The 12,500-nt window shown below is 44.2% G+C and overlaps 1 protein-coding gene across 4 annotated transcripts in view; it reads right to left on the bottom strand.

The window, feature by feature from the left end:
- sh3pxd2b (SH3 and PX domains 2B) overlaps positions 1-9,485 on the bottom strand; it is a 40,595-nt gene extending 31,110 nt beyond the window's left edge. Inside the window, exons 1-2 of one of the 4 annotated variants that reach the window (XM_030362475.1) lie at positions 8,805-9,485; positions 4,382-4,462 (exon numbers count right to left, since the gene is read on the bottom strand). In XM_030362475.1, the coding sequence (XP_030218335.1) occupies positions 4,382-4,462; positions 8,805-8,876 (153 nt within the window). In that variant the 5' untranslated portion in view covers positions 8,877-9,485. The remainder of the gene's footprint in view (positions 1-4,381; positions 4,463-8,804) is intronic. The other 3 variants (XM_030362476.1, XM_030362477.1, XM_030362478.1) reach the window with 3 other exon arrangements.
- Between the last annotated feature and the right edge of the window lie 3,015 nt (positions 9,486-12,500).

Below are 12,500 nucleotides of genomic sequence, written 5' to 3'. Positions count from 1 at the left end.
TGGGATAAATTCTCCATGGTTCAGAGAGAGTAATGTGATTTACAAAAATGGGAAATGTCGTTTGTCTCGTCTGGGAGCGCTCACATCGACCAGACAACCAACAGAGGCGGTTAAAGGAGAGAGTCTAAAAAGGCCTCAGTTCATGAATCACATTCAGAATGTCCCAGGACAATGCCTTCTCTCTCTCTCTCTGCCCTGGGGATTCACCCACACTGTACAACCCTGTCATACCACTGCGTTTAGAGTGAAGACTCAGCAGCATGTTAGCACAGGGTGGACTGGAGGGCCTTCAGGAACACAAACAAAACACCTACTTTACGTTTAGCATAGCAGAGCAGATTGTGTGTGGATTTGGGCTGAGCTGCAACCATTCATTAAACGCTGAATCCCAGAAATATCATGAGAAAACGACCAATTTAGAAGACCGCTCTAAAGAAAAGAGGCAGGGAGGTGACCTTTCACCTCCTTGCAGAATATTTGAAGAGACCATCGAGAATACCTTGAGAAAACTTAATGCGTAGTCACACTGAAAGATTTGTAAATCCATAATCATGCATCCTGTAAATAACCAGTCAATACAAGTTCAAAGACGTGTTAATACAAATTACTATTACTGTCTATTACTATCATTTCCTTAAAACCTTGACTTTATTTCTGACCTTTTTACTGATTTATTATCTGAAATCTATCATTAGGCATCTTTTGTTTAAAGAAAAGAGAAAACACACTGCCAACAATTGCAGTTACATGCTAGGGTGGATCATTAAAATGAATAGTCTTTCTTTGTTTCTCCAGCGACACCGGTGATTCTTCCATACCCTCAACTTATTCCTTCTCCTCCTTTTGAAATAACTTCATGTGTTTGGAAAATATGATGTGGAACGGCAGCAAGCAGCACCACGTTTTGGATCTGTTACAACATTTAAATACAGGAATACATAATGAAGAACGCTGGATGGGGGGCTGGGTTTGTGTGAATATCTAAAGAAAAATGACACGTGGACAGAATGGAAAAGTGTTCCTGGTGGCATGGAAACATAAAAACAACACTTCCTTGGACAACCACATGGGGGAATCACTGGGATTCAGTAGGCTGCTCTAGACAAAATGGGGATTTTTATTTGGAACCTTTCGGCTTGGAGTCAAACCACTGACTAGACCATCATGCTCTTTTTCGATGTTGATGATGATCACATTACACAACACAACACAATGTCGGTGTGTCGTAATCACTGGATACATTGGCTGGGGTGAGAAGGATAGTTTCGTTGCCCTGGCAGAAAAGATGAGCTTCCCAATAGGGGAAGAACCGACTACCTCTTTATCGCCTTTGTCAAGAGTTCACACACAAGTATGTGTAACGATACGCTCGGCCGTCAAACGCAAATTAAAACCAGGGCTAGCTGACACAAGAGTAGCCATTAAACAACACGTGCTAGACAACCTGTGTGTGTGTGTGAGTGTGTGAGTGTGTGTGTGCGTGAGTGTGTGAGAGTGTGTGAGCCTGTGAGTGAGTGAGTGAGTGAGTGAGTGAGTGAGTGAGTGAGTGAGTGAGTGAGTGAGTGAGTGAGTGAGTGAGTGAGTGAGTGAGTGAGAGAGAGAGAGAGAGAGAGAGAGAGAGAGAGAGAAGGCATTGTAATCACATACCAAGGCCAGGGGAATCAAGATTCACAAAAGGAGTGAACAACACTCGACCAACATTTAGTTGAGGTGGGTCTGTGAACTGGATAGTAAGGGAAGTCGTATTGGCCTCCAGGAGGTGACGTAGCAGTACTTCAGTGAGGGGTATAGCAATTGATGTGTACATGACATGTGACCCCCAAATGACACAAATTGAATTCAAAGACTGCCCGGGTTCAGCATCCTGTTTCAGCGTCAATAGCAGTGAGGCCCAAGGGGGAATAAAGTAGTTAACGATGCAAGGTCACCTCTACCCCCCACTGGACTGCCAGCTTAATGGTATCATACCTTAACCCAACAGCCTGTGATCTCACCATGTGGGGCTTGTCTTCATCCACCTCACATCACAATGGCCATCCCCCGGGCTAGCAACAGCAGCAGCCTGTCAAATCCCAGCAGGGAATGTCCCTGCTCACACTACTGGCCAAGACAGTTAACAGAGAAGTGGCTACAAATCCAAAAGATTCTCATTACAATCGGTCTGATTTAATCGTTTTCATGAGTCCGAACTGGCTCCATTGTCAATTGGTCATCAACCCATTCCTAATCCATAAAACATTATTCTCATTTTCCAAAAAATAATTCAAACCAATGAAGATGCGTTTCTCCATTCTTTAAAAACCTTATTAAATCATTTGACAAAGTAGCCTTGGTTGATGAACTGCACAACATTCACCAAACAACAATAACATGCACGGTGCCAATCCATGTTGTTGTTGTACCGTGAATCCCTGTCTGCATTCATTTTATCGTTCCGTGCCCCATCCAGCAATCCTGCCTGCACAAACTCCTGCTGATGGGATCCCATCAGAGAGGGAATGGAAAGCAATGCAATTACCCCTCCCCGTGTTGGAGTACACACTCGCCAGCAATATGAAGCTCCTCCTCGGGTTTCTGCTCTTCCTGAAACATCGGGGTTTCCTAAAGATCAGAAACACCCAGAGTGGAGCGTCTGGATCGATGAGACAAAACAAGGAAGTGCTAAAGAAGAAGAACTGTAATGACGTCCGCCAGCCTCGGAAGCCTCGTGTTTCACTATGTGATTCCCAGGGATGACCTTACGTTGGTCAAAAGACTGCAGAAAATCGGATTAAATAACGTCAAGTGCGTTATGTGCTTGCTCTCTTTGCCCATCCCGAAGCAAAAACATAAACCCCCTCTCTGAGAGATTGGTCCACTTCAAATAAACGTTAGTTCTGTTTGTTCTGTTGATTGCCATCCTTTGCTTCGGCACCGCATACGTATTGGAATAGTGGAGACTGCTGCCCTTCTTATCTATCGTAAACTTAAACCCCCTCCTCCTAGCACTAGCGATCAGTCCCGTCATTTCTCTTTTGGGCGGGGTTCTCAGCAGACTGGAGGTCGCCTGATCTGGAGAGAGGAGCAGGATGTGGACTAGAGAGATCAGGATGGTCACACGAGGCCAGAGACCGGCTGTCTCGTGAAGAGAACACACACTGCCACTAGTGTGACGACCAGAAGAATGATTCACACATTTCTGTGGTCATTCATTCCATGGCGGTCCTCGGTTCATTTTTCCACTTGTTCCCAGTAACCTATCCGAAGTCATGTGGGCGGGGCCAGGAGGGGTTGGCAGTAGCCACAGTGTCGCCATGGGGACTGTGTTATAGATTTAGCCATTCCGTCTTCGATCTTGCCATACGATCTAATCCATCCTCACCACTGTGTAAACTGAACTGCAAACTGAAGGTCAGACTGCGACTCCTAGGGTCCACAGCAGAACCAGTGGTTACGGCTGGATGAGGGGAGACGTGCCAACTGAACTGTGCCTCCCAATCAAACGCCTGCTGGCCAATTGCTCCACCAAACTGATGGTTATCCCAGCCACTACCTTTGTATTATTATAGACTATGTATTTTGTTACCATTTGCTCTGTGTTATTTATTATATGCATAATATACATGAACATGCATATTATTTCATTGGTTTAGCATTCATTAGGCTTGGGTTCTGGTTCTGTACAGCATTATTCGTTTCAGTACAAAGGCCAACGCAGAGGTATAAGCAAAACTCAAACACATGCTTCAATTACCAGTCCCATGTTGTTTCTCTCTGCTTGAGGCTAGGCTGTCTGTCAGACAACTGAGGGCACTAAGAATGTGCATGGATATATATTCTAAATATGTTCTACTGCTCTGTTGTGTTGCCTTCTTTTTAAGAGAATTCCACCAGCCTTAGCTGTGTGGTCATTAAACGTTGCATCAAATGGAATTGAAATGAATGCCTGAACATAGCAGTTGAAGTGTGCGTTGATGATGTGCGGATTGAAACACTATCGTTAGTTTCTGTCTGTAATCCAGGAAGCATTCCAAATCGAACCTGAGACACCAACGGCATGCGTCTCAGGAGGCAGAGCGGGTCGGTTGGTAACCGGGAGGTTGCTACCTGGATCCTCGGCTCCTCCTAGCTGAATTTCGAGGTGTCCCTGAGCAAGACGCCTCACTGAGCACTGCTCCTGATGAGCTGGCTGTCGCCTCGCATTGTTGATACCGCCGTGAGTGAATGTGTGCTCGGCTGGGTGAATGTTGGGCGATATCGTAAAGTGCTTTAAGTGGCCACTGGTTAGAAAAGCGCTATTTAAATGCAGCCCATTTACCATTTACCTGACTGACCCCTTGAGTACATGCTGGACGACACACGGACACATAAAAGGTGTTGGCAGCATTGAGAAGACCCTCACCTGTAGATCAAAGAACTTGCTGTATCGCCGGTAGATGGTCTCTGTGCTCCCATCGCTCCACAACACTTTGATGATGTAAACCTGAGACACACATAGGACACAAACAAAATGTGGTTAGTGCATCCAAACTGCCATTAGGCTAACGACAGGATAAGATCAATGATTTGATAATGTCGGCCCATTTGACCACTTTGTCATCTCAGAAGTGGGATTCCTCTCAACCTCATCACTCAAAGTTTATTTCTTTTCCCATCGTTTTTTTATTAGTATACCTCTTGCAGAGCCTCAGGTTAGTTAGTGCTGGTAAACTATCCTTAAGAATGCAGGCCTGGGAATTCCATTTTATGATACACTATGTGAAGTAAGGCCCCTTGGTCAGTTGTGTACTTATGTTAAAACACCACTAGACAACCACCAATAAACGCAACATTCTTATTCAGACAGCTACTTCCAAACAAGCACAACACAAAAAAACAATCAAGGGATTAAGGACAGAGAACAACATCAATTAGACAAAATATCAAATAAATAAACACAAATCTAAAATAAATTCTGTGTTTAATTGGAGCAACATGGTCGCTTAGCACTTAAAGTCAGCTGTTGTTCTCTGCTGAACCCGTCAGTCGCTTTTAATAAAAGCGTGACATGCTAAATGAGGGCCCTAGGGTATGAAAACAATGGCAGGCTATTATTTGCAATAGCTGCAACAGTAGCCTTCGGGAACTTGAATTGGGCAACATTGGATTGAGAAGACGTCATCCTCAGTCGTCATCACATGCAGCAGAACGCATGACTTCATGTCCTGTCTGGCGCAGACGCACATCACTGTATACTTCCTATGAAAAAGGAAGGAGTGAAGTCTCTAAGGCATGAAGAGGGATGACAGGACAGGAGAGGTTCCAAGCAGCATGAAGCATCGCGACATCCTGTACTGCAGAATCACTCTCCAGCTTCCGCAAAAGACTCAAGACTCACTTGTTCAGGGTTCATCTAGACTCTGCATAGGCACCCCCTCCTACTAATTGTATGCTGAACGTCCTGGCACTTAATGTACGCACGTCGCTCTCTATGTCGTACTTAGTTATAGTACTTTGTTGTGTAGCGTCTTATCCTAGCTATCTTTGTGGGGAATGGTTTTATCTAGCAATTGTAAGTGCTTTGCACTTGGTTCTATGAACAACTCAAATTAATCGACAGCTATATATTGTTGTTTCACCTTCTTCTGACAAATGTACTTAGTTTAAATCCCTTTGGATTGAAGCATCTGCTAAATGCTCTAAATGTAAATGTAAATGTGACACTAGTTTCAATTCGATACACAACTAACCAGCTCTGTTTTGTCTTTGTTTTTCAGGACCAAGACTGACAACCTCAGCAACTTACAGAGCCAGTCAACACTAACCAACTAAAGAACAAGTCATTCAATCTGATCACCAAAGTCTTGCTGGAGTTTTTTCAACCAACAAACATGGGGTGTAACAGCGTTTTCGAAGATCACCTGGAGAAGCCCCTGGTTGCCAGTCCCATCCAGACTGAGAATCTATAACTAACAGTCCTGCCCTCACTTATTATGTACACTTCCAAACCAATGACGATTTTTTTTTTCTTGTGCTAGAGTTAGTCTTGTAAGTGCTTGGGTGATAAATAAGAATAAATAAATAAATAGGTTTAGCACCATTTGAAAATATGTTTGCTGGAAGAAAAATGGTTTCAACCCGTAAAATATGAACAATCACCTCACCTTGCTTACATTTCAATGTTCCTCAAGCCCATTAGCATTGAAATGTACTGAAGGAAGCTGAATGCCTACAGTGTTTGTTTATATAATAATCATGCGTGCACAAAATGCACGGCTAATGGTAGATAAATAAGGGCTGTTTTTTTGTGCTGCTTGCTGATCAAACTGCTTTGTTTTGGGCAACAGCATTGCACAGCATGGGCAGATGGAGGGCCATGGGGGGGTCTGCCAGTCTGTGTGTGTGCTGCTGAGGCCGGGACCATGATAAGACCTCCTGACCGTGTTAAGGTCTGTTATTCAGCTCATCAAGCTAGCACACACCCACACACGCACACACACGTACACACACACACACACAGACACACAGACGCACACACGTGCACACACACACACACAGACGCACACACACGTACACACACACAGACGCACACACGTGCACACTGTCAGATCCGTCAATTCTACCACCACCTGAAAGGAGGTGCCAGGGAAACCTGTATCCAGTAACGGTTGTAACAGGCTGGTAAGGAGACTCGCTCAGCCCCTAACTACCTTGCATCTGACGCCTACCCCACTTACCCCACTTCGGTGCCTTACCCCTGGGCATAACCCATAGCCAGGGATGTGGCTTACCGATCACGTCTGTTACGATAGCTCTCCTCTGGGATCCGTGCACTTGGTGAATTTGCTGAGATCGTTTTAGGAGTTTGGAAATTACTAACTCCCGGGATACGTTTGATTTCTTTGTACTAGGTAACCTCTTAGATCCACGATGCCTATACTAGAACAGTTGGTTCGTTCACTGAAGCTCTAACCTACCCTTCTCTGTAGCAGATCCTTGGAATGATTGGAAAGGAATGGTTTGAATATAGTTTTATTTGCAGGATTAATATCTGGGACATTGCACCAAGCGATAAAGGCCATCGAAAAAGTATGATAATACATATAATGTAGTGACTAATAAAATTACTTGACAACATATACACACACACACACACACACACACACACACACACACACACACACACACACACACACACACACACACTACAAAGCAACACACATTACAAACACACACACATTACAAAGCAAAACAGATTACAAACACGCACACATTACAAACACACAGATTACAAAGCAACACAAATTACAAGCCAACACATACACACACACACACACACACACACAAATTCCACTCTGGATCAGAAAGAGAGTTACATCACTCACATTCACCTCCCACGGTCTGCTATGTGGAGGACAATAGCTAACCACTATTCTCCGACACATAGCAAACAGTGGGAGGTGAATCTTATTTTTTTTTAGATAACAGCTGCGGATAAAACTATGCTTGTCTTGTGCATTATTCCCCAACTTAAACGTCAAATATTTAGTAGACTGGGAGAGGGTGGTGGAACAAGGACCATTCAAACTGAACAGACTCCCTCATGGATCAATACTGATATTTACATTTCACAGCCTGTTGAATCCTAAAAGCCTATGCGCCTCTAGTCTAGCGGGACGTAAAGCAGTGCTATCAAAGGCCACCAATGGGTTAGAGTTCAACTGCTGGAGCAGCATAGTATTAACGCTGAGGTGTTCAGTTACTGCTGGTGCAGTAACTTCCAACGCACACACACCCACATACTTGTAAACATGACAAATATTTATTATAATGTATGACAGCAGGAACAGAGTCAAGTTAAAGAAAAACCGAAAGCTTCCATGTGTCAAAACGATGTGTCACAGTTTGCTTGCTGACAAATTCCTCTCCTTAATCTCTTATTTTATTGCAGGCCTAACGTTAACCCATAACGGACCACTGAGGGACTGACTACCCCCGGACGGAATCTGCAGACAGTATCAATAGGTAGGCCTACGAGAAAATGTAATGACCTGATAATTACCGAAATCTCTACACATGTAGGCCTATGTTCCAAATATGCATTGAAAGGTAAAAAAAATCAAAACATGCATAGGCCTACTTATAGATATGCAATTCGCTACTCGTGTTTTAAAACGTAAACTTAGTTATATGGTCTTCTAAAAAAGACGATTCCCCTTAAACATCTGAGCCATCCCTTTGCTTTAAACTTAAACATAAAAACAAAGTAGCCTTTATAGTAATGATGATCATTTTGGTCAACGACTTTCCAGATAGTTTTCACTCATACTAAAACGTTAGTAATCAGGTCATATCTGGAGAATGCAGCTGTGGAAAATGTAACTTGATATCTCCTTTGTTGTAGCCTATACCGCTGGTCCACCAGAAGTTCAGAACCATCCAGCAGGAAGGCCTTTAACACCATGGTGGGCAGTGGGCACAGAGTCACAAACAGACAACATGAACCGAACTTTACTGGTTAATCGGGCTGCTCTCCGACTTGTAGTGTTACATTGTTGTACTTACATAGTGTTACATTTTTACACTTAATTAGTGTTTGTTTTGATTTACATAGTGTGACATTGTTACACTTACATAGTGTTAAATTGTTATACTTACATGGAGTTTATTTTGACTTAGGCTACATTAGTGTTATATTGTTACTTAAATAGGCCTATAGTGTTTGTTTTGACCTATAGTGTTTGTTACAGTTACATAGTGTTTGTTTTGACTTAGGCATACATAGTGTTACATAGTTACACTTACATAGTGTCTGTTTTGACTCACAGTGTTACATTGTTACTTACATAGTGTTTGTTGGGGTTCCTCCGCTTCTGGACGTCCTGCACGGTGACTTCTTGCACGGTCCGCCGTGGCATGGTGTCCCTCTTCTGCTGCCCTTCTCCTCAAATACAAGTCCTGGGAGGTTGAACAAATAGATCCAATACTATAAAGAAACTGGAATTATGTTTTTTTTTCTCCCCGCTGCTGGTCAGGTTGACTTCGAGACTTCTGCAACCACTGTGGATTTTCCTTTGTAAGCGATCGACGTCAGATTTCCTGCCCAGCGAAGAGGCGGACTATAAGTATATGAGCCAAGGAGCCTCGTCCCGTATTCTGCTGCAACCAGACTCCCAGCCTATCCTAGCTCACCAGTGCCTGCTGCTCCCATTCCACACCACTGGGACAGTACACTGGTTTACTGGCATTAACCACTGAAGATGCATATCATGCTTCATGCAACTGTGGCATAATCCTACAGCGGCTGTATGGGAGGACATGGACAATCCAACAATTGGCCACGAACAAGGGTTTTCATGTTCACCTTTAGGGAGTGTGATAAATTAATTCAGGTCTTTAGCTGGTTCCAGTGTCTATGCCAGAGTTTATGTGATTTGTTAAAATCCGCTGACACTCAAAGTGAATAGGCTTTCGTTACTTCAGTTTTTATTTCAACAACGCATGCAATGTGGAAGAACTGCACACGACCACTGGTAGACAGCGCCTTCTTCTGTTGCATATATGGCATTACATCAACAAGCAGGTCTGGTGAAGGTTGTGTAGCTGCAGAGTGGTCGGAATTACGCAACCAATTGCCGGAATAACTGTAACGCACTTTTCGGTCCGACCAATCAGAAGGCTTGAATGACCCGTCATTACAATTATTAACCCGACCACCCACAGAATAGTAGGCCTATTAACTGTCAATCACAATTACCCAAATAATTGTTTCTCACAGGACGTGGGTTTACAAAGTAGGCTAAAGCATAAAAGTACAAGAGGACATACAGGACTTTAAAGATTCCCACAGTTTATTCTCCTAACAATAGCATTTTTTTTTTTTTTTAAATTTTCACATAATTGTCCCATAACTGCGACACCACTTATAAAAATAACGTGAAAAGTTACAAAGTTTAATGCATTTACTAAATGGCCAATGTTTGACAAAATGTTCCTTTTAGACAGAATGTTCTTAATTTTCGAAATTTGACGAAATCCCTTAGGAATGAGAGAAAGGGGTTTAATGTCAGGAATATACTCCAGGGTCCTGGATGTAGAACCAATAGGGCATTGCTCAACACAGAAACAGTCTCAGTCCTTTTAGAAAATTATTATTTTTCTTTAATGAACTAGTTTTTGTTGGTTTTCTGGCTTCTTCGAAAACAATCGGATATCGGCTGACGATTACCTCAGGGGACATGGGGCGATATTTCTGGGGTTTGGTGTTCAGATAATGGGTAGTCGGGCGAAGACTTTGTCTTCCATGCCCAGGTCAATTTTAAATATTTTTAGTCTCAGGCCCACACAGCATAAGAACAATTAAGAACAATTAGTACATTAGAAGTACAATTTCTAGTATGTAACAACAATATGATTCTGATTTGAATATTAGATTAGATTAAACTTTGATTCAAAACAAGTTGCCTTGTATACGATATCCATAAATTGTTCGAAAATAATATTTCCTGATCAATATTACGCAGGGGAATGGTTGAAAAAGTGATCATGCTTTGTGGGCTGCCTAGCACTCGACACAACCCGGTGCCACAGGCGCAAATCATTTTTTTGCTGTGATTTTACAGTATCTCTGCCAATGCAAGAGCGCAACTAGTGCTTTGAGATAGGGTACACAATATCTGTCCTTTTATACTCCTCTGCTCGAGGCAAGCACGCCCCTTAAATGAACTACAAGTACAATAAACAGTAAACAGTGTTTGGCATCTTTTACCTTTGTACAAAAGCAGCAGCCTCCTAACCAGCCCCATCAGCCGCCAAGCGATGAGCCCCAGCCCCCTCAATAGTAGCAGCCTTCTAGCTACAGGCCCAAGCAGCCTCAAAAGCAGGCATCCACAGTTTCAAATAACTGCGTGCAGGAAAGGATTGACTGGCTACTATGATGAGCCGGAGAAGCCTAGGTATGTTCCTTTGCAGATTGCATTTGTGCCCAAAGAGAAGCCAGTCATACTCAAACAGATCCCCGCCATGCAACCCAGCAGCCTCCTAGTTAGAAGCCCCAGCAGCCTACTAGCCCTGAACCCCGCCCGCCTCCCAGCCCTGAACCCCGCCCGCCTCCCAGCCCTGAACCCCGCCCGCCTCCCAGCCCTGAACCCCGCCCGCCTCCCAGCCCTGAACCCCGCCCGCCTCCCAGCCGTGAGCCCCAGCAGCCTCCAAGCTCTGAGCAACAACAGCAACCTCTTCCTTGCTATGAGCAGCAGCCTCAAAAGCAGCAGCCACCAAGCTAGAGGCCCCAGCACCCTACTGGCCCCAGGCCCCTGCTGGCTACAGGCCCCAGCAGTGTCCACCAAGTCCCCAGCCTCAGCAGCAGCCTCCTAGCTACAGGCCCCAGCAGCCTCCTAGCTACAGGCCCCAGCAGCCTCCTAGCTACAGGCCCCAGCAGCCTCCTAGCTACAGGCCCCAGCAGCCTCCTAGCTACAGGCCCCAGCAGCCTCCTAGCTACAGGCCCCAGCAGCCTCCTAGCTACAGGCCCCAGCAGCCTCCTAGCTACAGGCCCCAGCAGCCTCCTAGCTACAGGCCCCAGCAGCCTCCTAGCTACAGGCCCAAGCAGCCTCCTAGCTCCAGGCTACGGGCCTTCTCAGTTGCTGCCCCCACCCTTTGGAATTCACTCCCCTACCACATCAAAGTCTCTCCAACCCTCTCTTCTTTCAAATCTGCCCTCAAAACATACCTTTTCACACTAGCCTTCCCCACCTAACTCCCACCTTATTCTTCATGTTTAACCTCTGTTTTTCTTTTATTCCTAGTCTGTCTTACATAGTTTTGATAGGCCAATATGTAAAGCGTCTTAGAGTACCATATTAAGCGCTATATAAATTTCATTTATTATTATTATTATTATTACAGGCCCCAGCAGCCTCCTAGCTACAGGCCCCAGCAGCCTCCTAGCTACAGGCCCCAGCAGCCTCCTAGTTACAGGTCCCAGCAGCCCCAAAAGCAGCTAGCCTCTTCAGCGTTCACCATGACCACAAAATAGTTGTACCCTACTTGGATTGAATAGGGTAAGGTATAGTCAATAACTTTGGAAATGTATTCATTAGCTGACCGCACCTCCTGCGTTGATGTGGTTCTACAATCATGTTTCATCTGTGTACAAATAAATAAAATGTTCTATTTGAAATGGCTTCTTCCTAATTTTTTTTCAGCCAGCCTGCATGCTGCAGTTTGTCATGTTTCCATGCCAACCTTCTGATACTTGTTCTTACAAAGTGCGAGTGGATTATGTAAGGTACATTCAAACAAGGGGTGCCGCCCAGCTTTGGGCTTGAATCCTTGTTTACTTCCAAAGTGCTCGAGTGTATCATCCTTCTTATGCAACAGCCGCTGGCAAATCGTCTGAATAAAAAAAGATTATTTATGTTAGGTAACAGAGACAAAGTATCAACGATTACTATCCTGGGTTCACTTGCACTTTAATTAATTAAGTTTCCTTAATTCAAGCTGTGCTCTAATTTGGTAGTGTTGAGCCAATATTTGGTTAGCAAACC

This window comes from Gadus morhua, chromosome 7 (genome assembly GCF_902167405.1).
Source record: "Gadus morhua chromosome 7, gadMor3.0, whole genome shotgun sequence".
Taxonomy (NCBI): domain Eukaryota; kingdom Metazoa; phylum Chordata; class Actinopteri; order Gadiformes; family Gadidae; genus Gadus; species Gadus morhua.
The sequence above is the reverse complement of the archived record's forward strand: the minus strand, read 5'-3'. Positions and strand labels throughout refer to the sequence as shown.